The 25,933-nt window shown below is 44.7% G+C and overlaps 1 protein-coding gene across 2 annotated transcripts in view; it reads left to right on the plus strand.

The window, feature by feature from the left end:
- TFDP2 (transcription factor Dp-2) overlaps nucleotides 1-25,933 on the plus strand; it is a 112,743-nt gene that overhangs the window by 12,396 nt on the left and 74,414 nt on the right. For both annotated transcript variants that reach the window (XM_063915581.1, XM_063915582.1), the window contains exon 2: nucleotides 19,521-19,618. In XM_063915581.1, the coding sequence (XP_063771651.1) occupies nucleotides 19,616-19,618 (3 nt within the window). In that variant the 5' untranslated portion in view covers nucleotides 19,521-19,615. The remainder of the gene's footprint in view (nucleotides 1-19,520; nucleotides 19,619-25,933) is intronic.

The following is a 25,933-nucleotide window of genomic DNA, read 5'->3' on the forward strand; positions in this document are numbered from 1 at the left end:
AAGGGAGTACCTCCAGGGTTTTTCTAGAGTCCAGATCCACAGACCAGGATCTCAGCCACAGAATCTGGCGAGCCAGGACTGATGTAGTAGAGGCCTTGGCTGCTAGGATACCGGCATCAGAAGCCGCCTCTTTAATATAGCGAGAAGCTGTGACAATATAAGACCAGCATTGTCTAGCATGGTCAGAAGAGATTTCAGCTTCTAACTCCAAGGCCCATGCTTCAATAGCCTCTGCAGCCTGTCGCTGCAATAGTGGGCCTTTGTGCAGCACCCGTGAGGGTGTAAATCGCTTTCAGACAACCCTCCACACGTTTATCCGTAGGCTCTTTTAGAGACGTAACGGTAGTGACAGGTAGTGCTGAGGAAACCACCATCCTAGCCACATGCGAGTCTACTGGAGGAGGCGTTTCCCAACTTTTAGACAGCTCTGGTGCGAGGGGATAGCGAGCCAGCATCTTCTTTTGAGGCACAAACTTCTTACCTGGGTTTTCCCAGGGTTCCTGACGTATATCCACTAGGTGGACAGAGTGAGGTAAAACTTGTTTAACCACCTTCTGACGCTTGAACCTATCTGGTTTCTTAGGAGGGACGGATGGCTCGGGATCATCCGTAATCTGTAAAATCAACTTAATAGCCTCCAAAAGATCAGGAACATCCACATGTGAACTACCCTCCCCATCAGCAGTATCTGTGTCAGAATCTGTGGGGTCAGTGTAAGTGCCATCTTCATCAGACGAGGTGTCCGTGACAGCAGTGGATTGTGAGTAGATAAGAGCTCGCTTAGAGGACCCCTTGGTCTTAGGCGAGCGAGGGTCAGACTTTTTAGTAGTCAGGGACTGGTTCAACTTCTTCAATTAAGCAGCTAAATTGTCCGCCCACTGCGGGTTAGCTGCAGGGACCACATACGGTTGCACCGGCATAGGGGGTCCCATAGGAAGTGTTAATTTATTAACTAGCGTATGCAGAAGCGTGGAAAAATCAGCCCACGGTGGGTCATTATGGACCTCCGTTGCCACAGTCCCAATGGGGGGCAAGGAGCCCCCAAAACCAGAGCCCACAGCTGCTATATTCTCCTCATATAGATCTGTGGCTTCAGCAACACCAGCAGTGTGTTCCGCCCCAGAACCGTTACCTTCAGAAGCAGACATGATATAACTTGCAGTATTAGGTAACACAGTACAATTGGTAGCAGCACAATACCTCTAGCCCAAACCCCTGCGCAGTGTAGTCAGCACAAGCAGAGATATAGGAGAGATATGGTGACTAAAATCACAGAGAAAAATACGTATTAAAGTATATCTTGTGAAATCCTATATAAATATAAAACCTGACGCACCAAGCCCCTCAGGTTATAGAATATAGGGATAGCAAGTTGAGTGAGAGACACGAAATGGAAACCACTCAGCAAGCTAATTCACACATATATAGTCACAGTTGTACAATGCAGAGGTTATTACTAACAATAATACTGCAGCTTGTATAGCTATGTAGTCAATAGATATAACACTGCACAGTAAGAACTGGATGTATATCACAGGGTACTTTTACCAGAGTATCCTGACTAAATGCACTTTTTCTTAACTAACACTGTCTAAAAAGGCAGGTAGAATACTTAAGTGTCATGTAAAGTCACAGCGCTGACAACCAGGCGGCTTTACACAGGAGGATTTGTCCAAGCAGTCCCAGGAACAGTGTAGCTGAAAGAAATGGCGCCCATACACTGACAGGGAGTGAGGAAGAGACAGATATGCAGCTCCAGGGCGGGAACATTTGCGGGAAATGGCGCCCTGGGGCTGGGGGAGGGGCTCCAGGTCTAAGCCTTATCCCCCTGCTGGCAAAACCACCGGGTACTGTGGACTACTGTTAAAATGGTTTTAAGGGAAAACCTGACCTGCACCCATGCCCTGGTGATCTAGTGGGATCGCCTGTACTGCCACGGTGTCCACGGCCAGCGCGCGCGGGCCGCCTCCCACTGACCGCGCCAGATCGCGATAAAGTACGGCGGGAACCACTTGCGATAAAGTACGGCGGGAAGCAAGCGGGAACCACTCACCACCTCCCGAAGCGCGGCCACGCGATCCCGGAGAGCCCCCATCGTGTGTGCCTGACCATGGAAGAAAACCGGAGCCTCCTGCTGTAGTTACCCGGCAACCAGGGCTCGGGAGTGTACAGCGCCGCTGGGGAGAGATGGAGCTGCAGCAGTGAATGTCAAAAGACATATACACACTGCTGCTGCCCTTGAAGTCTTCACTTTTCTTCTAAAAAGCTCTTCTCAGGGCTGCCCAGAGCAGCCCCTCTGTTATGTGCCTGCTATCTGCGGCACCAACTACAAAACTGAGCTCCTGTGCAGGGAGGCGGGGTTATAGTGGAGGCGGCGCTATGCATTCTGGGAACAGTCAAAGCTTTTCAGCCTGTTGGTGCCTCGGATCAAGATCCTACTTTACACCCATATGTCTATCCTTGTGGAGCCCAGTGTGCCCCGCAGCAGAAAGTGCATTTTTATGGCTCTGTCATCCATATATCATATTTGCAGCCCCTTACGAGAATACAACTTTACAAATGAATGTAAATGTGGCCTATGAAAACCGTGGGAACTAAAAGAGGTCAATGATGTTACTAGTATCTAATGCAGGATAAACCAACACCTCGTGAACATGTCTGCCTCCATATCCGATCAGGCAGCTGATGAATGAGGCCTCTTTTGCCACTGAAAGTATTTTATAATTTCCACACCGTGGCACTTTCCTGCCGTTTAGATCACCAGAATATTCTGCAATACAGCAAAGCTCCTTAAAGAGTGTGAATCTTAGTTGTAATAAAAGCAAACCACTGCCTGCTTAGTGAGAACCAGTATTGCTGTAGAACACTTTTTCTTTTAAACTTGTTTTGAACTGCTCATTATCGCCCTCTAGAGTGAGTGGAGTTTTTTAGTTTATATTCTTTCCTCCTTGTTTCTTCTAATACATAATGCAGTTTAAAGCCATGTTATCACAAAGAAGTACATTTTCAGATTCTATGCCGGATTACGTGTTTTGGTTTGGCAACTATACAGTTGACAGTGTGATTTAGCTGGCTGCTTACCACAAAGGCTGTATGCCACTGTAAGAAATATTCCTGCCTGCTCTTGTGCACACTCTACATGAAGCCTTTCCTGCAGTAATGTTTTATTCTGCTAGACTGAAGACAATTCACAACAGATTTGATTCCAGAGAACAGCATACGGTCATATACTTTTAAATGGAACAAACTGTAATTCCTTTCTTTTGGCATGATTTTTAAACCAAATGATAGAAAACGCAGGCTTCTCAGCTTTATTCACCTCCCGTGGACTCAGGAAGCATCTTACGTCTTCACAAATGCAATCAATCAACACTAGGAAAGTTTTTTTTTATTTTATTTCTTTTTTACGCTATAGGTACAATTTATAATGTACTTATTATAGTATTATTTTATATATATATATATATATATATATATATATATATATATATATATATATATATATATATATATATATATATATATATATATATATATTAGTCCGGCCAGTTTATTACTAATACATACTAATTCATTGTTGGTGTATGCAGGGGCGTAGACAGAACTTTGTAGGCCCCATATCAACATTTCAAAGGGGCCCCTGTCCCAAATGCTAGACACCTGTTTGCAGCAGTTGTTAATGTTATACCCCATAGTAGTTCCCTAGTTTATATTATGAACCATAGTAGTTCATGTTATGTCACATTATAGGGCTGCCAATGCACATTATACAACATAGTACCTCCAGTTCCCACTACAGTGCCTCCACTTCATATTGTGCCACATTACAGTGCCCCAGTACATATTATGTAACATAATGCCCTCCAGTTCATTTATACCACATAACAATGAGTAGGTCCAGAGCTTAGCTAGGCGTATTGTAGGCAAAAGTTTGTAAAGGCCGCTATGTATCACCCAATGGTGAAAATGTATATATTGTAACTTGTCAGGGAAGGTGGGCCCCTCTCAGTTCTGGGCCCCATAGCAGCTGCACTACTTGCACTTATTGTAGCTACGCCCTTAGATGCTTGAATACCTAACAAAATCTGCCCATTTCCATGCCTGACCCTATCCTTTTAGTCTGCGGATAGTGCAGGTATTACTTATAAGGGTGATCCTTCTCAATCTTGCATCACTTGTGTCCCTGGAAATTGTCGTCCATGACTTTACTATGCAAGCGTTGCAATTTGGACCTTCTTATCTTTTGTTTGCTACTTGTACAAGACAGCACAGTAGTATAGTGGTTAGCATTACTGTCTCACAGCACTGAGGTTGTGAGTTCAGTTCCCTGTTGTGGCCCTATTTTTGTATGTTCTCATTGTGTTTGCGCGGGTTTCCTCAAGGTACTCCGGTTTCCTCCCACACTACAAAAACATACCATTTAGTTTGTTAATTAGACTCTGACTAAAGCAGGGTACACACTGGAGCAGTGTCTGCATTTTGGTGCGACATATCGCTTACATTGCGCAGTGTGTACCCAGGACTGTGCGTTCCTGCGGTTGTGCAACACATCAAACCAAGCATCTGTCGCTAGAGTCCTGTGTTACATTAATGAAGGATGGAACATGGTCGTTCCGTCCTTTATTAACATTGTCGCAGTGTGTACGGGCGTTCTGCGCTGACGGGAATTCGTTCCAGTGTCTGAACGAATCCCGTTGTTCCAGTGTGTACCCAGCTTAGGAAAATATCCACAATGTGTATGTGCACACTTGTAGGTTAAGGAATTTAGGGGGAGATGTACTAAGCTTTGGAGAGAGATGACTTATCTGCCAATCAGCTCACAACTGTCTTGTTCCAGGCTGTATTTGAAAAATAACAGCTAGGAATGGATTGGTTGGCAGTTTATTTTTCTCCACTTTATCTCTCTCCAAAGCTTAGTACATCTACCCCATTGTCTATTCAGGGCTGCATAAATTGGTTGCGCTATATAAATTAACGATAATCGGAAATGTACTAGATATAGTGATCTTGGGATCACAGTCGGTGTACCCTACAATGTACAATGTGTTTACATTTTTTGCTTCCCCCTAATATATCTACTTGTCTACTTTGCTCCCTAAGCTGGGTACACACTAGACGACATGTGGTTTGTACCCAGCGAGATCGCGTTCGGCAAGCCTGGTCATTATTTTGCAGAAAAGAAAAAGCATGAGGAGAAAGCCAATAAAGTGTTGTTGACAAGAACCCCCCCCGCCCCCCCCCCCCCCAAAAAAAAACACAAAACACAAACAACTAAAATAAAGACCAGCACGGTAGTATTTGTTCTGTGTTCTGAAAAAAATAAAGGGTGGGATTTAATGGCGTGCGGGAAGCCGGGCGAGCTCAGAGGTTTTTGTTTTTAAAAGGCAATCACTTGCAAGCCATGGTTTTACCTAATAAGAGATTGGCCCTTTAAAAAACCTCTGAGATCGAACGGTATCCTGATCCTCCGGCGATCTTAGATGCCATTACGTCCCTCATAAAGCCTTTTTTAGAATAAAATAGTGAAGATGAAGTGTGTGAGTGTAACTAACACAGAATATGATACTAATATGCTTTGTATTGGTACAGTGCAGGCCAGTGGTAGGTGAGGAGTACTAATGTATATACAGCCGGGGCAGTGGCTTGTCTGTCATGTGTGCGGCATACGTGGGCCCATGGGTTCCTGCACTGCACATACTGCACTTAGAAATTTGCTGATGCCTGTGTGGTTACCACCACCCCGTATTCTAGCTCACAGTGGTCCAGCCATCTTTCAGGGTATGTTTTTGGAAAGATGGCACAGCACACTGAATAGCAAAGGCCTTCCTTCCAGTTACGGGTTCACAAACTGGGAACAATGGGGGTCATTCCGAGTTGATCGCTAGCTGAAAATGTTCGCTGCGCTGCGATTAAGTAAAAAAAAGGCACTTCTGCGCATGCTTCGCAGTGCGCACGCGCGACGTACATTTGCTCAAAAAAATAAAGGGAACACTAAAAGAACACATCCTAGATCTGAATGAATGAAATATTCTTATTAAATACTTTGTTCTTTACATAGTTGAATGTGCTGACAACAAAATCACACAAAAATTATCAATGGAAATCACATTTATTAACCCATGGAGGTCTGGATTTGGAGTCACACTCAAAATTAAAGTGGAAAAACACACTACAGGCTGATCCAACTTTGATGTAATGTCCTTAAAACAAGTCAAAATGAGGCTCAGTAGTGTGTGTGGCCTCCACGTGCCTGTATGACCTCCCTACAATGCCTGGGCATGCTCCTGATGAGGTGGCAGGTGGTCTCCTGAGGGATCTCCTCCCAGACCTGGACTAAAGCATCCGCCAACTCCTGGACAGTCTGTGGTTCAGCGTGGTATTGGTGGATGGAGCGAGACATGATGTCCCAGATGTGCTCAATTGGATTCAGGTCTGGGGAACGGGCGGGCCAGTCCATAGCATCAATGCCTTCGTCTTGCAGGAACTGCTGACACACTCCAGCCACATGAGGTCTAGCATTGTCTTGCATTAGGAGGAACCCAGGGCCAACCGCACCAGCATATGGTCTCACAAGGGGTCTGAGGATCTCATCTCGGTACCTAATGGCAGTCAGGCTACCTCTGGCGAGCACATGGAGGGCTGTGTGGCCCCCCAAAGAAATGCCACCCCACACCATTACTGACCCACTGCCAAACCGCTCATGCTGGAGGATGTTGCAGGCAGCAGAACGTTCTCCTTGGTGTCTCCAGACTCTTCTCAGTGAGAACCTGCTTTCATCTGTGAAGAGCACAGGGCGCAAGTGGCGAATTTGCCAATCTTGGTGGTCTCTGGCAAATGCCAAACGTCCTGCACGGTGTTGGGCTGTAAGCACAACCCCCACCTGTGGACGTCGGGGCCCTCATACCACCATCATGGAGTCTTTCTGATTGTTTGAGTAGACACATGCACATTTGTGGCTTGCTGGAGGTCATTTTGCAGGGCTCTAGCATTGCTCCTCCTGTTCCTCCTTGCACAAAGGCGGAGGTAGCGGTCCTGCTGTTGGGTTGTTGCCCTCCTACGGCCTCCTCCATGTCTCCTGATGTACTGGCCTGTCTCCTGGTAGCGCCCCCATGCTCTGGACACTACGCTGACAGACACAGCAAACCTTCTTGCCACAGCTCGCATTGATGTGCCATCCTGGATGAGCTGCACTACCTGAGCCACTTGTGTGGGTTGTAGACTCCGTCTCATGCTACCATTAGAGTGAAAGCACTACCAGCTTTCAAAAGTGACCAAAACATCAGCCAGAAAGCATAGGAGTTGAGAAGTGGTCTGAGGTCACCACCTGCAGAACAACTCCCTTATTGGGGGTGTCTTGCTAATTGCCTATAATTTCCACCTGTTGTCTATTCCATTTGCACAACAGCATGTGAAATTGATTGTCAATCAGTGTTGCTTCCTAAGTGGACAGTTTGATTTCACAGTAGTGTGATTGACTTGGAGTTACATTGTGTAAGTGTTCCTTTTATTTTTTTGAGCAGTGTATTTTCACACAAGGTCGCAATGGCCGCCGCAGAGTGATTGACATGACGTGGGCGTTTCTGGGTGTCAACTGACCGTATTCAGGGAGTGCTGGAAAAAACGCATGCGTGCCAGGAAAAACGCAGGCGTGGCTGGGCGAACGCAGGGCGTGTTTGTGACATCAAATCCGGAACTGAGTGGTCTGAAGTGATCGCAAGCGCTGAGGTAGGTCTGGAACTGTACAATATTTTTTTGTAGCCGTTCTGCGATGCAATCGTTCGCACTTCTGCTAAGCTAAAATACACTCCCAGAGGGTGGCGGCTTAGCGTTTGCACGGCCGCTAAAAACAGCTAGCGAGCGATCAACTCTGAATGATCCCCAATATTTATTAAACTTATCCTAAGAGTGCGTTCAACTAGCAGCTCCGCCATTCAATGCTGGATTACCAAATTAGCGATAGGAATGAATGTGAGCTGACTCATAAATGGGAGCGCCTATTCTATCAAAAAACAATTGAATTCCTTATATAAAAGGTGTACACCACATTAATTCACAAATAACATATATAAACAATCATACAATTGAAACGGAAATGCATTGGTTGTATTGACCAATATCAATGAGTCTCACTTTATATAAAGTCCTCATAGGGGATGCAGTTAAATTGACGCCTAAATCCCGATATCCTTGAAATGCCAGCGGTCGGAATCTCGACCGCCGCCACTACCCAAGGGGGAATAGATTAGTGTGTCGCCACTGAGCCCGAAGCGCGGCGAGCGGACACGCTGTGATCGAAGTCGGTATTCTGTTAGGATTTCGCCGTCTGTATTTAGACCGCCAGGATTCAGATAGTCGGGTTTTCATACTAAACCCCCTCATAGGTATTAACTACACCAGGTTGATAGGAATAGAGACGTCACTGATTTATTCAAAGGTCGGTGACTTAAGGACTCTGATTACTTGGTTCAAATTGCGAGTGTCAGCCCAAAAAAGATCTTACTGAGCACTGCAGCCTCCGGATCTGTTGGTGGAAGCCGCAAACACCTCCGATGCACACACAGTGTCGTCCAGTGTATAGGGAGCATGGCAGCCTCCGGATCTGTTGGTGGAAGCCGCAAATACCTCCGATGCACACACACTGTCGTCCAGTGTATAGGGAGCACGGCAGCCTTTGGATCTGTTGGTGGAAGCCGCAAATACCTCCGATGCACACACACTGTCGTCCAGTGTATAGGGAGCACGGCAGCCTCTGGATCTGTTGGTGGAAGCCGCAAATACCTCCGATGCACACACAGTGTCGTCCAGTGTATAGAGAGCACGGCAGCCTTTGGAACTGTTAATATAAGAGGCAGGCACCACCGGTGCACACATGGCGTTGTCACCACCACATACAGCGTAACCCCCAGCCTTGAAGTAAAGTCCCAGAGCAGTAACTGTGCACGCACCATCTTTCCAGGTACATAGAAAGGGGTGTGGTTCGTTTTATCGACAGTGTCTAGGTCGACAATGTTTAGGTCGACAGTCACTAGGTCGACATGGATGGAAGGTCGACAGGGTTTCTAGGTCGACATGTGCTAGGTTGACAGGTCTAAAGGTCGACATGAGGATTTTTTTTTTTTGTGTCGTTTTCTTCGTAAAGTGACCGGGATCCCAAATTAGTGCACCGCGTCCCCTCGCATGGCTCGCTGCGCTCGCCATGCTTCGTTCGGCACACTTTACCGTTCCAATCGTAGACCACGTGGATCGTTAAGTATGAAAAAATCCCCCCCAAATTTTTTTTTTGAAAAACTCATGTTGACCTTTAGACCTGTCGACCTAGCACATGTCGACCTAGAAACCCTGTCGACCTTCCATCCATGTCGACCTAGTGACTGTCGACCTATAGTGGTCGACCTAAACATTGTCGACCTAGACACTGTCGATCTTCAGACCGGATCCCCATAGAAAGATGGCCACCCTGCTGTTAACTAGAATAGGGGAAGGGGCACAGGCACCTCAGGTCCTTGCCAGTGCAGGTATGGGTAGGGAGCCTGCTGCACATAGGCACCCTTATCTCTTAAATTGCCTTTGAGAGTGGTGATTGGGAAATCCTCTTTTGCATTTATTTCATTGCCCTCTTGTCATATCCTCTTCAGTAATTACTTGTTGGCAGAATTAATCAATACTTTTATTCTTAAAAAAAAAAAAAAAGATTCCTCAACATTTTAGGAAATGTTAATGTTCAAAGAAGGGTAAAGCAAAATAATATATTATGCCATCATAATTAATTACCCAAGCTGCAGCTGTCACCCATGACCAGATTTCATTGATTACCTCATGCTGCAGCCACACATTACACTGAGATAATCACCACTTACTACATGTAGCTGTCACACATTACACTGATATCTAACGCATCAAGCTGGCATATGGCCTAATTCAGAGGCGATCGCACTCTGAAGCCTTTGTACGTGCTCCCCAGCGCACTCCGATCGCCTCTGCGATCGACATGTCTGGACCATTGCTGGGACGGGCCACGCAGCCGATGCGACCCAGAACATGCCAGTGTAGCTAGGCTGTGCAGGGAGGGAGCTACTTGGCGGGTTTGAAAGCATTGCCGCCGTGCAATGCTTTCGCACCTGTGCGGGTGGCGGGGGTAGCGCCTGACATGTGGGACGGACTAGCCCTGTGCTGGGCGTCCCCCCGCATGCCAGAGAATCTGATCGTAGATGTGCTAATGTTAGCACATCTACTATCAATTCTGAATCACCCTCATAGTTTACATGTATTGTATCTCATGTCTTATAAGGGTTCAGTATGTAATCCTGGCGTAATACTGACGCCGGGATCCAGACAACAACAATCCTGACAGGGGTGAGTTAAGGGTGTTCCTCCCTGTCCCCTACGCCATAATCCTAACCTTCTCCCTTAGTGCTTAATCCTCATCTCCCTGCGGTGGGTGGTACCTAAATCTAAGCTCCCCTCCCCCGCTGCCTAAACCTAACACCCCCCCGCAGCCTATCCCTAACCCTCCCTGGTGGTGCCTAACCCCCTCCCCGTAGCCTAACGCTAACCTTCCCCGGGAGTGCCTAACCCTCCCCGGGGGGGTCCCTAACGCTAAACACCCCCCTCTCCCTGCAGCCTAACCCTGACATTCCCGGGTGGCTCCTAAACCTAACCCCCCCGTCCCTAAACTTAACCATGCGGTATACTTAGTATGGTTGAGATACCAGCTGTCGGGATTCCGGCGACTGTTTCCTGACCCTTTTGGAGTTCCAGTCTCGGTATTCTGATGGGTGTCAGGATTCTGGTGTCAGTATTTCGGCTGCCTGCATATTGACCACATCCCATCCTATACTATGTATACAGTAATGCAGTGGTTCTCAAACTCGGTCCTCAGGACCCCACACGGTTCACGTTTTCCAGGTCACCCAGCAGCTGCACTGTGTATCACCAACTGTCACATTTTAAAAATCTACAGGTGACCTGCAAAACATGGACCGTGTGGGGTCCTGAGGACCGAGTTTGAGAACCTGTGCAGTAATGAAATCATGTATTGCACAGATTAAATTATCCTAAGGTTCAAATTGCAGTCTAGATAGAATGCATATAAAATATATATTTGCATTTATGAAGGATTTGGGGCCTAATTCAGACCTAAATGCAGCAGCAAATTTGTTAGCAGTTGGGCAAAACCATGTGCACTGCAGGGGGGGGGGGGGCAGATATAACATGTGCAGAGAGGGTTAGATTTGGGTGGGCTGTGTTCAAGCTAAAATCTAGTTTGCAGTGTAAAAATAAAGCAGCCAGTATTTACCCTGCACAGAAACAATATAACCCACCCAAATCTAACTCTCTGCAAATGTTATATCTGCCCCACCTGCAGTGCACATGGGGGGTAATTCAGACTGGATCGCTGCAGTGATCGCAGTCTGAATCCCTTTGTAGAGTGTGCATGCACGCACAGGAGCTGCAGGCAGCGATCAGATCTGAATTACCCCCTAAGAGCGATTAGTTTTATGAAAACCTATGAGAAAGAGCAAACTCAAAAGATACACAGCGGCAGAGTTTTATTTACAGTGTCATGTATGGGCATTTTTACTCATTTTTATGGAATGGCTCATTCGGTCGATATTACTATTGGGGTCATTTAAAATGAGGTTTCTAAAATGTGGGACTGTCCCTGGCCTAAGGATCAGTTGGCAATAATGACTTTACCTGTGCAGATCTATACATCAGATCCAAAACTGGAAGATAAGGCATTTCACCTTTAATTTTCTACCATAATTATTAGTATCCGTATACTATTAAAATGTTAAGATCAGTTTTATTGTTGATCAGTAACAGTAGCTCAGTGTTTTTGACACAGATGATTTCTGTGTAATTATTGCAACTTTCAGCACTATCTCATCACATGATAGCGCCCAGTGGAGCTATTCAATTATTGCTCCATTCAGGTGCGATCGGCTGCAGCCGGTTCACATGTCAGCTCACACTTCAGCTCACACACCCCAGGGTGCTGAGCTCAAATGAGTGAAAAGTAACCCGTTTGAGCTCTCAAACTGGACTTTTCGCGTTGCACCCATTAGTTTGGTCGGTTTTAGCCGCTTTACGCTGCTAAAGCCAACCTCTCTGAGCTCAACAAGTGCGATAAAAAGAAACATCTGAATATATTGCAATTTCCCATCATTTTAGATGAGAGATCGGGAGCGATATACAATTGAATATCTGCTAGTCCTCAAGAGTGACCTCTTTATTTGACTAAATCCATATATGAGTTTTACATTGTTTTTAATAGTGCTACCTGTATTAGTGTCGCTAGCTCTCTTTGCTAAAATAATATTTTATTTAGAATATTGTGTGACTATATAGTTTTAGGAATAAAGAGATTAACACTCTCTACCTGTTGTAACCCATGTGCAGTATATAACTATATACTGGGAGGAGCATTGAACAGTCCAGTTACTGTATGTGACACTATGAGGTCTATTTACTAAGAACTGGAGAAAAATAAAATGGAGATAAAGTACCGGGCAATCCGCTCCTGCCATGTTACAGGCTGTTTAAAAAAAATAAAAAATGACAGGAGCTGGTGGGTTAACACTTCATCTCTCTCCAGTGCTTGGTAAATAGACCCCAAAGTACCAACCAACCTACCAGATTTTGTCATTTTTCAAACATAGGGTCCTATGTACTAAGCCTAGGCGATAGGAATGGATTGGCTAGTACTTTAACTGCCATGTTACAGGCTGTGTTTGAAAAATGTCAGGAGCTGATTGGTTGGTGGTTTATCTCTCTCCAATTTGTCACTCTCCAATGCTTAGTACATATGCCCCACAGCCTGTAAAATGGCAGGAGCTGATTGGCTGGTACTATATATATTCTAAATAAAACCTTATTTTACCATTGTCTGATTGATTTATTATTTCTCATGAAAATGAGGAAGCAGTGACTCTCCTAATGTTTTTTTTTTTACATTTGTTAATGTACAATTACCCTGAAATTAAGGGTTTGCGCTTTTGTTTTGGTGCTATATCCTACATCTATTACATCATTATTTGGGGGTCACTAGTTCAGCTTTGAAGGTAAACAAATCTATTCTGATGAATTCCCTGGAACTAATTGGGAAGTTCCTGTTCTCCTGAGCTGCAGGACACATACCCCCAATTAATACAATTTGGTACTCTTAAAGGCGCCAGTCAGAAACACTACGTAGCATCTCTATATACTGCTTACATTTAGTGCTACAGAATCCTTTTAGGAGATTCCTGTTGAGACTAGTGACTATAACTGGGGGCAAAGGAAATAAAGGAGCTTGTGTAATGGCTGTAAGTTGGAAAAGTAGAAAATGGGTAATTGGAGATATGGGCTGTATAACTAAAGCCTAGTACACAGATGTGCTAGAATGCAGGCCAATCTAGCACCGGCGATTAGCTTCGCCCGGCACCCCTACACACGGAGTGATGTGGTCTTAATTTCTAAGCAATCTAGTCAGATTGCTTAGAAATTAAGTGAACATCGCTCCGTGTGTACCCCCCTTAAGCTTGCATCATCAGCTGTGTAAAATGGGGGAGGATTACATTTGTTTTTATTGTGGCTGTTAGCAATGGGCAGCAATTCAATTGTTTCCCTGATTGGACACCCATTAATTATCGCCATGCAAAAAAACCATTGAATTGCCTATTAAATCTATTTGCAGACTCTCGCCCGCCACTACACCATCCCACACCTTAGTGTATACACAGTAGTAGATCCTAAGCAGGTATACAGTTAGGCGTGATATAAATTAGACTTACTGGTTGTTTTTGTTTTTTTGTCGGAGTAATTCGGTTGTTGCTCCAATCGGGTGCACATTACTGTTGACATGCCAAAAAGCTGCTTTGCGCAGCTAAACCCGACTAAAGTTCTGGGCAGTTAGGGAGGCTGCGAGCAGAAATGTTGGCGCTGGCAGCATAGTTGAACTGTAACTGGCGGGTGCTCTCTAGTGGTGGGCGCTAAAACAACAATTGAATCGCCCCCACTTATTTTTCCAGCTGCACAAATTGATGTCTTGTCCCTGCTTTCTAATTTTTCTGTTGCTGCCATGTACTGCTGTATGTTCTCTGTTGTTATGCGTCATTCAGTATAATCAAACAGTGAGATGGTTAGCATTACTGCCTCACAGCTCTGAGGTCATAAGTCGAATTTCTGGCCAAGGCACTATGGGAAGAATTCAAAGTTGATCGCAGCAGCAAATTTGTTAGCAGTTGGGCAAAACCATGTGCACTGCAGGTGTGGCAGATATAACATGTGCTATTTATTCTCCCTCCCAGGGGGGTCGTGGACCCCCACGAGGGAGAATATCTGTCGGTATGCCGGGTGTTGGGATTCCGGCGCCGGTATACTGTGCGCCGGGATCCCGACATTCGGCAACCTGAAGACCACCCATTTAGACACACATACGCATGTAGAAGTGTCATTGCTCACATTGGAGACCATACATATTACAGCAGTATAGGGCCATATAGTGTTCCTTCTAGAATTAATATGGGGCAGGGCGCCGGACTCTGGGGGCACATTGGCGCGTGCCCCCGAAACGGGGGAGTGGCCATGCAAATTAGGGTGTGTGGCCATGCCAACGTCATTTTAGTGGGCGGTGCGGGCCACAGACGTTGCTATAGGGGGCGTCTGTGGACGTCGCTGTTGGGGGCGTGCCCAGCACCTCCGTCGGTGCTGGGCTTCCCCCATCTCTCTCCCAAAGTGTGAATGGATGCCGTGCGCTTACACGCTGGGAGGGCAAGAAGTGGGCGGCTGTTCTAGCAGGGCACCGCAAAAGGGGCAGGGCGGATTTTTACTTTAAAAAATCGGGCAGGGCGCGGCACCCTGCTAAAACAGCCTAGAGTGAACACTAATAATAATAATAATAATTTTATTTATATAGCGCTCTTTCTCCAATAGGACTCAAGGCGCTTAACAGATACATAGCATAATATAGTACAGAAAATAATGAAGTACATTTTCATAAAATACAGAAGCATGAAGATACTATAAGGGACATTATGGAAATGCTTGAGTAAAAAGGAAAGTCTTGAGTCTACTTTTGAAGGATTCTATAGTTGGGGCCTCTCGCACTGTGCGGGGAAGTGAGTTCCATAGAGTCGGAGCCGCATGACTAAAAGCTCGACCCCCAGATGAATTACGGTAGATTCTAGGTACTGCTAAAAGTCCTTCATCTACAGATCGCAGTAATCGAGTGGGGCAGTATGGGGTCAGAAGCTGTTTCAGGTACCTTGGGCCTTGGTCATGTAATGCTTTGAAACTCAGTAAGCCAATCTTGAAGATGATTCGCCATCTTACAGGCAGCCAGTGAAGGGAGTAGAGGATGGGTGTTATGTGGCTAGAACGGGGCTGGTTGGTTAATAGCCTGGCAGCTGTGTTCAGCGTTGCAATTCTTTTGCTGGTAGACCAAGGTAGAGGGCATTACAGTAGTCTAAACGAGATGATACAAATGCATGTATGACTTTTGGCATATCATCTGAGGGAATTAAGTGCTTGATTCTGGCTATGTTCCTCAGGTGAAAGAATGAGGATTTGATTGTGGCTGATATCTGATGTTTAAGTGTCAAGCCACCATCCAGGACAACGCCAAGATTCCGCACACGATCACTGGTCTGTAATTCTGAATCCCCGAGTGTAAGTCCAGTTGGTTGACTATGCTGCAGTCTTGTCCTTTGATGTTGCGGTCGTATCATAAGGACCTCTGTTTTATCCGTGTTCAGTCGCAGCCAACTGGCGCTCATCCACTCCTGTAGTTCAGCTAGACAGCCATTTAGGGTTGCTATTGGGTTATCAGTGCCCGGAGAAAAGAACAAGTACAGTTGTGTATCATCTGCATAGCAGTGGTAGACCAGGCCATGGCGCCTGATTATTTCGCCCAATGGGAGCATGTATACTGCAAAAAGCATGGGGGATAGTATAGAACCTTGTGGGACACCACATGGCAATGGCACTGGTGGTGATGAGTATAATCCAGATGATACTCTCTGTGACCTGCCTGTGAGAAATGATTTGAACCAGTTTAGGACTGTGCCATCCAGACCACAGAAATGTATCAGTCGCTCAATCAGAAGCCCATGGTCCACGGTATCAAATGCTGCCGAGAGATCCAGAAGGATTAATATTGAACAGTCACCTCTGTCTTTTGCCATCAGAAGATCATTTAACACACACACCAGGGCTGTTTCAGTGCTATGTCTTCTCCTGAATCCTGATTGAAATGGATCATAAATATCATGGGTTGTCAGGCGGGTTTCCAGTTGATTTGCAACGACTTTCTCAATAACCTTTCCTAGGAAAGGAAGGTTTGATACAGGTCTGTAGTTGGTCATGCAGTTGGGATCTAAATTAGGTTTTTTAAGAAGCGGTCTAACAATTGCTTCCTCTAGGGGTCCAGGAAAAATGCCTGTCTGCAAAGAGCATTGAGCAATTTTTGTAAAGACAGGACCAATTATATCCATACAACCTATTAGAAGCTTGGTTGAGGCTGGGTCCAGATCACAGGTGGTGGGACACAAAATCCGAGCAATTTCAGCACTGTCCTTTACATCCACTGGGTCAAAGCTGGTCCATGAAGGCAGGTAGCTTATGTTGGCAGGCTTTGTAGTTTGGCACTCCTTTGATGGCACTGTGGAGATTCCAGCCCGGATGGTGGATATTTTATCTGCAAAGAAGTTTGCAAACTCGTTGCATCTTGCCTGGGAGAAGGTCTCATCAGTCTGTAGGCATGCTGGCTTGCAAAGCATCTCCACTGTGTGGAAAAGTTGAGCTGGCCTGTTGTTTGCTGCTGTGATCTCATTTGACAGGAACTGTGCTTTCTTACGAGTGATTGTCGATTGATAGGCCATACATATTACAGCACTATAGGACCATACATATTACAGCACTATAGGGCCAGGCGGTGGATGTGTCGTCTGCACAAGGGTACATTTGTCCCCCTCTCCAGTTGCTGGCACAGTGCTGACACTCTGATCCGTGTCTACCAATATTATCAAGCTCTTTTCCATTTGGGTTTTCCTGGTATTTCATTTTAATGTGTTATTGGTATAGTGGTGGATGCAGGGTAGAATGTACGCCTAATTGTGTAGCGTAGTCTGTGTGATACACAGTTATATGCATTTCTATTTACATCTGCACTTCCGACTAAAGCGGCAGAACTGGAATGTAACCGGCCCTTCTCACATAGGCTGGGCGTGTCAGCGCAAATCCATCCTGTGCAGACCTGTCTGTAAGCGTATCCTTTCCACCTAGTACACAAGGTTGCGGCCACATTCAAGAAACGTACATCTGGGCAAATATACACCTATTTTCCGTGCACGCTTACTTTGAGCTGCATATACCTAGTTTACTTCCAACCCTGCATTGGCCCAGTATTGTTACAGCGACTTAACCCCACATTCATCTGCGTCAAAACCCATCTGCCATTTCATGTCCCACCTTATTTTAGCAGAAATCTTTCTGCAACAGGTTATTTTCCCTATCTTAAATAGCAAATATGGACACCATACATTATAGGCTGTCTACAAGCTAATCCAAAATATAGATCGACAAGGAAGGGACCCAGTATTGATCCTTGTGTTACACTGGGCTAAAGCTATTATGCTTTACTTATCTCTTCCATTGGTCTTCTATCGTACAACCATGTGCAAACCCTAGACTTTGCAATCTCATTGTATTATGTAGATTAGGTATGTAAAGCTATAGCAAATTTTAGTAATAAAATATGTTGCAGCACAAAATTTCAGCTTGAATCTTTTTATGCTTGTTTGGCAGATCGGCCATCATGAGACCAGATCAACACTGTTATTAATGTTGTTTGGTATGACATGTTTCAAAATGCCATCTCTTGCTATCCCTTCAATTCATTTATTGATGACAGAAGTCAGGCTCACTGGTCTGTAGTTCCCTGCTGCTGATTTTATGTCTCTGTAAAAGCTCGGTAGCACACCTGGCTTCCACCAGTCCTGTGGCACTGACCAACGCATGATGGAAACTAGAAATATAAGATTCATAAACACTAGCGCTTTTTACATTTCTTTTCAATGCATGTAACTGGGTATGACCCGAGAAACCATGTCCAATTGGCCTCTTACTTGCGTTGCAATACCGTAGTGTTTTTTGGAATACTAATGTTCCATATTCTTGCAATTATCTCATGTGCAAAAACATCGGGCCACCCTAAATGGGATCCGGTCTTTAGGTTGACAGTAAGTAGGTCGACACTGTCTAGGTCGACATGGTTTCTACGTCGACAGGGACTCTAGGTAAACATGATTTCTACGTCGACAGGGACTCTAGGTCGATATGACAAAGGGGCAACATAAGTTTTTCACATTTTTTTTTTCATTTCTAGAACTATTTGAGACTTTACGATCCACGTGGACTACAGTTGGGAACAGTAACCTGTGCCGAGCGCAGCGGTAGTGGAGCGAGGGGGCATGGTGCTCTTATTGGGGTTCCCGGTCACTGTACGGAAAAAGCAATACCAAAAAAAGTTTTTAAAAAAATCATGTCGGCATTTTATCATGTTGACCTAGAAACCATGTCGATTTACTGTCGACCAATAGTGGTCGACATAAGTCTCGTCTACCTAACATACCACACCCACCCTAAATCACCATCAGAAATACAAATAAAACACCAGTGGGTATATGGTCCGGTAAATGTCCGTCAATTTCTGATGCAGGTTTATTTTGCACATGTGGGTGGATGCCAGGGCACTGTATCTATCTACATCTTATATTGAGCACAGCTGTACGTCCTCTTCCTGTGTCAGACGAGTAATGGGTAATGATGTGTATAGGATTCCTGCACAGCCTGCTTCCTAGTAATATTATTCTTTACAGATTTGCGAATACAGATGACAAAAAAAGTTTAAATATCGGCTTTATCTTCTGCAATTATTTTTTCCTACTTAAACTTTTTTGGGCCATTAAATTATAAAGTATCATTTTGTCTTTCTGTTTGTGTAGTTGAAAAACTATTTTAGATTACACTTGCTATCTTCTACATTGTGTTGGTTTTTTTTTTAACTCCTCGATCACCTGGTTTCCTTTCTACATACTTTCCTTGTTCCATTATTGATTTTCCATCATTTGAGTTTTACCAAACTACCTCCACATTCTAGTAAGAGATAACGCCACACTCCTGTTCTCTGCCTGCCATTCGTTGAGGCTGTCCTTTCCTGTAGCTGTATTGAAAATGAAAGTCAGACCGTAAGCCTGAGCATTCTGAAACTGTAAGAGTTCAAACTTCAGAACGCATGCATGGAGATCCGTCTCTGCTTATATACTAGAATATTAAGATGATCGTCCTTATATTATGACACCTGCTGTATTTATGTGTTCCAGCCATTTGGGGCACCCATAGGGTTGTCTTTCTTACTGTGCTGCAAGTTCATTCATTTTGGAGCTAGTGTCCTATTGTAAGAGAATGTTTTATTGAAGCTTATGAGAACTTTAGTATCACTGATCTTAAAATCTTGATATTTGTGCTCTTTTTTTAAGGCTGGATGACAGAACAACCGCATCTCTGAATTGCTTGTAAAAGTCTGCAAAGGGTTTTACACTCGGATCCGTTACACGTGAATGCTGAGCTCCAAATGGTAAGTATTTACTATTCTCATTTATTTATATAACACCACTAGTTTACAATGCGCTGTGTACATAGAATATGTAATTTGTATTTGTCCCCGCCCTATTGGCTTTAACATACAAGGGCACACTCAATAGGGCTAATGTTGTCAGGGGCGTTTTAAGTTGAGGAGGGGGCCCGTCTGCAGACTCCGGACAGGCCCCCTCTTTTGTCCACGGTACAGTAGGCTCTGGCATTGTGCCAGAGTCTACCGCGCATGTGCAGGTCTCCGGAAACGTGGCGCCCGCCATGTTCCGGAGGCGTATTTCACTACTGCGCATGTGCTGCGGTTATTTTGGCTGCAGCGCCCAGTGCGGGACTCTGGACAGGTAAGTAATAAAAGATGGGTGAGATGTGGGCCCCCCTGGACCTTGAATTCATGTCCCCATTACAGGCTATAATGCCAACCACTACGCCACCATGCTGCCCATGTATTGTTACTGTTAGCACCCCATTTATGGCCAATGCTTAGGCATAGGTTCTGTTGGTTTTTGTTCCTGTATATTTTTTGAGCATGAACTACTGTTGATGCAGGAATGTACATTCATTTCTGCATCTTGACAAAAAAAATTGTGATTTATTTATATTTTCCTTTTAGAAAACTGAAATATGTATTTTATTTTAAAAACTAGTTACCCGAAGGTTCATTCTACATCTTGTTTTATACTGCTTCAAAAAGTTAATGGAGATTCCAATTCATAAAACTGTGTGTTTCAAATGGAAGGTCATAAGCCTGCGCCGGTGTGACCAGCCCGCAGGTTATCCAGCTGTGGGGGTAATTCAGACCTGATCGTAGCAGCAAATTTGTTAGCAGTTGGGCAAAACCATGTGCAGTGCAGGGGGGACAGATGTAACATGTGCAGAGAGAGTTAGATTTGGGTGGGGTGTGTTCAAACAAATCTAATTTGCAGTGTAAAAATAAAGCAGCCAGTATTTACCCTGCACAGAAACAAAATAACCCACCCAAATCTAACTCTCTCTGCAAATGTTATATCTGCCCCATCCTGCAGTGCACATGGTTTTGCCCAACTGCTAACAAATTTGCTGCTACGATCAGGTCTGAATTACCCCCTGTGTCTGATGCTCTTATTTGCAGAGGCTTCCTTAAATGTCATGGACGTAAAGATGTGTCCTCTCATCGCTACAGCAGTCACGTTAAAAACAGACGCCGGGCGTTAGCAGAGCTGCATGGGAACGGCCGGCTCACTCACACCAGGCATCTAACTGTGCATGGCATATTGAGGCTAGATGTATGGGGACACATCTGTAGACTTGCTGCACTTATCCATGTGTGGCGGTGGTGTTAACCGGGGTAGATCATCAACATAGTCACCTGCTCAAAGCAATAATTGCATGATAACCGAATGAAATAATGCATTAAAATTTTGATGATGATGATGGACATGCAAACTCATCTTCTGCCAAAAGCTGAAATGTAATACAATATAACACATGGGGTACAATTATACCATTTTCAGACTAAATTCGGGAATTTGACCCTGCTTATTACCAGGTAATTGGATCCGGGTCTTAGCTCCTATACCGCTTTCACACTGTACCTTTGTCCTTTGCGGACCCCCTTTCACGCTGAACACTGTAGACACTCCCTTGAGGCTGGCCTCCAGATACACAGCCAATCGGCTGCTTTGAAAGGTATCCGGGGGGTCAAGTATCCCGGGTCGCACCATTCACACCGCAGGCTACCTGGGTCAGTCCTGGGAATAACCTTGGTAGCTACCAGGGTCCAGGTCCAGCAATTTGTACCCGGGTAGGCCCTTTCACACGGAGACAGGACCTGAGTTGCCCTGGTTTTCCCTTGCAATATCCCTGGAATTTTGTGCTCCGTGAGAAAGGGGTGTTAGAGGTGCACTCCGAATATATGGGTGTGGTATGACTGGCCGGCTGTCGGGATCCCGACCGCCGGAATGCCGGCAGCGGGGCGAGCGCAAAAGGGAGAATAGTTGCCAGCATTCCGGCGGTAGGGATCCCAGCGCTGGTATGCTGTGCGCCAGGATCCCGACAGCCAGCCAGTCGAGTGCCAACCCGAATATACGTAGTGAAAAGGCACACACAAAAAATAATTTACATGTATATTGAGTTGGACAGATTTTAAAAGAGATTCATTTCTTTGCAGTTCTATATAAATGCTGAAGTTGCATTCTTAATATGAAGTGTAATTAAAGATTAGTACAAATTAAGCCAAAAATCTTGTTGGTTTACCCTTTAAAAATCAAAAAGGAAATGTACTTTCCAGTGAAGTGATAAAAATAGATGGCATTGGCTTTATATCGTAGAACCAACGCTAATAAATAAAGCCTTTTCTTTTTGCAAGTCGTATCATAGCTGCTTGAAACCATATTCACACTGCAGACTGTACCCATGTTATTGCTGGATCGGCCCTTTGCTGGCGATTGTAGATGACATCATCTCCAAGAACTGGTGACCCGGCTCTTTGCATACTTTCAGTGTGACACTGAAGACTACCTGGGCCAGTCCCAGGTTCGGCCGTGGTGGTGACCTGAGTTGAATACCTGGGGCACTGACTCCGGGTAGGTCAGGTGTGAAAGGGGCATAAATTAGCTCTCATGCAAAGCTTCCAATTGATAAAATCAGGTCAAGCACTTAAGCCGGGAACACACTGGGCAATTTCAGCCTAGAAAATAAGCGTTAATGACATAAATGCCGTTATCGTTTATTTTTAGGCTTATATCGTCCAGTGTGTATGGGGGTTATATTGGTGAACGATGCGTGCTCCCGCACATCGTTCAGCGATCACTAATATTGAGCTGACATGCAGCTAAACCCGTCAATGTCAGGATGAGATGCATGTTCGGGAATGCCAGCGGTGATGTCACTGATCGTTATCTTTGAACGATAGCATTCAGTGTGTACGCGCTATATCGTTGAATGCTAGATCGTTCAATGAGCTACTCGTTGATCGCTGACATTTCTGTATTGCACAGTGTGTATCTGGCTTAACTTTTAGGAACTTGAAGAAAACTGTTTAGAATTTTGTAGGTTAAAGCAATGGTTCTCAAACTCTGTGATCGGAACCACAATCATTTCACGTTTTCCAAGTCATTCGGCAGGAGCACTGTGTATCACCAACTGTCACATTCTAAAGATCACCAGGTGACCTGGAAAACATGAACTGTGTGTGGTCCTGATGATCAGGATATATCTAGTCTGCTGGACTGAAAATGTCTATATTGCAGATAGGACAATTCACATATGTACTCTACAGTCATCTGCTAAACACAGTAGCTAATAGAGTGTATCCAACAGTGTCATGTTTTTATCTTGATTTGGTATTTTCAACATGCGGCCCTCCAGTTTCTGTAGAACTACACATCCCTGCATGCCCTGCTTTAGTTTGTTTTATAAGGGCATGCTAAAGCTGTAGCATGGCATACTGGGATGTATAGTTTCACAGCAGCTGCTGGGCCTCATATTGTATTTCATGCTACTTAAATCAAACTGGTGACACTGCCTAGGTGACTTGTCAGAGGGGATCTGTGTAATTGTAGACAGAATACTGCATATGCCCATTAAAAACCCTACAATACGTATACATTCTGTGTGTGTATGTATGTCGTTGGACTATTTGAGCTGACATGCACATCATTTCTAGCTCCCACACAGAGGAAACCGTTTTCTTCCCTCCTCGTTTCCTTTTCTGCAGACCAGAATCAAACATTGTTTAATGGCAGTCGCTAACGCTGTAAGAAGTGCAAAGGATACTGATTTTTCTTTAACCTCAAATGAAAGACTCCAGTCAGATTTAGTTTTGTCCCTTATTGGATTAAAAATAAATAAATAAATTAAGCCGTTTTGTGAAGGGTTGAAGTTAAATTGCCGGCTGTCGGGATCCCGATGTTCAGGATACCGACTCTGAAATCCTGACAGCCGACAATGCCGACAGCCAGAATCCTAGCGCCCCAGGGCTATTCCCACTCGACACCCATAGAGTGGGAATAGAGTCTGTGGCGAGCGCAGTGAGCCCGCAAGGGGACTCTTAGCGTTCACCCCACTGCCGGCATTCTGAATATTGATCCCATCCACCTGTAAAACATATGGGGCGGTATTCAAATGATATACCACGCTCAATCCCCTTTTTAAAATGATCCCCGTTATCGTGCATATCACGCCCATAATAATCAGGTCTAGCTGCGTAAAGGGTTGGGCGCCCTCGCTACCCCAGAGGTAGCAAGCTGAAATGATTATACCACGCCCGTCAGCAGAAACAGAACGGGTGTGGAAGGGGGTGAAAACTGTGAAGGCGTGCTATATATTTTATAGATGTTGTTTAGTCTACGGAACACCAGAAATGTTTTATAAAGCTGGAGTAAAATCAGCATCATGTATGTGTACAGTGTGTGTGTGTGTGTGTGTGTGTGTGTGTGTGTGTGTGTGTGTGTGTGTGTGTATATATATGTTATACATAATGTAAAATCTACACCATTTATACAGTTGATGAAGCTAAGACACAAGTTGGAAGCTCTGACCTCACTAGCCACTCAAGTGTCTAGTAGTAATTCTAATTATGAAGTTAGAGCTGCACCATAACAACTATACCAAATTATACTTTATATATCTGATATCTATTGCTATTTACATCATGCATCATAAAAGATAGCATTGAGTGTTTTACTGTGTTGTCCTGTGTACTCAAGCTCTAGTCGGTCACGATTTTAAGGCTTATTGACGCTCATTCAGGTGCGGTCACAAAGCGGCTATTATACGCACATTGGTCAATGTTTTGTTGCTGCACATGCGTTTGAGCCGCAGTGCGCACGCTCAGTGAGTGAAACTGCGATTGCGGTCACACCGAGGAATTAGTCGCAAAGTGACTGACTGGAAGACTGTGTTTGGGGGTGGGGACAGGAAGTGGTCGGGTAAACAGGCCGTTCAGACTGCGTTTTCTGGGCGTGCATAAATTATCAGTTGCGATCTTACTTGCTACTGGAGAGCCGCTCAGCCTGTGCGTCTACAGGGGCACTCAGACTCTGCGTCATGACCCAATTTGCAACGATGGTACCGATGTTTCTGCATTTGTACACTGTCGGACGGAAATGATGCAATAGCAGTGGGCGACCCTAAGTTCAGGTTAGCTTCTGCCCATATTGGCAATTACTTACAGCAAAAAAGCAACAGCAGCTGCAAGAACAACTGCACCAGAATGAGCCTCCTTGTTTTGTATTGCTCTAGAATAGCATTCAGTAGTACTCTGCATACTTTTTCTGCTCTCTTTAATGTTTTTGATACTAGTTTGTTTATTCTGTTTCATTGTTCAGTGGTGCATGGTACTTGTAATAAATGTCGGTTTATCCAGTGTCTGGAGGTTAGCTATGCAGATGGTCTATTATAGTCCACAAAGAGCTGTACTAGAGGACACGATTTGTGTGCATAGTACAGAGAATGAAACAACAAGAGAGGCTGCGCTGTGTGTCAGTAGTTAAGTACAAAAAGAGCAAACGTGTACTATAAAGGTATTAAATTTTTTTCTGAACTTTATATTGGACCTTTATTGCCATATACCATATACCAGTTATCACTACTCCATATACCTTTGAGACAGATACAGGTGTGCTTTTATTTTAAGTTTGTTTTATTAACCACATGTCATTTTTAATAAATTTAATACCTTTATAGTACACGTTTGCTCTTTTTGTACTTAACTACTGACACACAGCGCAGCCTCTCTTGTTGTTTCAGTCTACTCTCTCCATTCTTCACATAGTGGTCAAGGCAAGCGCAGTGTCTCAGCAGTTTATTATTTTATCTATACTATCGTTAGGCGCTGCACTAAGAGTGTTTTTTTGATAGTACAGAGAATGTATGCCAGGGGAGGGGGACAAGGTACAGTCTGCATACACAGGGGAGTGGAAGGGCTGCGGTACTTTTCAGTTAACAATACAGAGGATGTCTGTTTATGACAGGTGTTGATGGCTGTGTTATATGACAGGAACTTATAACGTCTCTCTTTATATTTCTCCCCCTTTTTTTTTTTTTTTTAACGTGCTTTTAATGGAATGACAAGCTAACCATAGTTATAAATACATCTGTAATGTGCATCTGTGCATTTAGGTCACTTATACTGTCAGGTATATGGGTAATATGGAAATAATGGAAGTGATCATACATGCATTTCTGAATAATGTGAAAATAATTTTTTATGGATATTTCTCATACGTCGTAGAGGATGCTGGGGACTCCGTAAGGACCATGGGGTATAGACGGGATCCGCAGGAGACATGGGCACACTATAAGACTTTGAATGGGTGTG

This window comes from Pseudophryne corroboree, chromosome 4 (genome assembly GCF_028390025.1).
Source record: "Pseudophryne corroboree isolate aPseCor3 chromosome 4, aPseCor3.hap2, whole genome shotgun sequence".
Lineage (NCBI taxonomy): Eukaryota > Metazoa > Chordata > Amphibia > Anura > Myobatrachidae > Pseudophryne > Pseudophryne corroboree.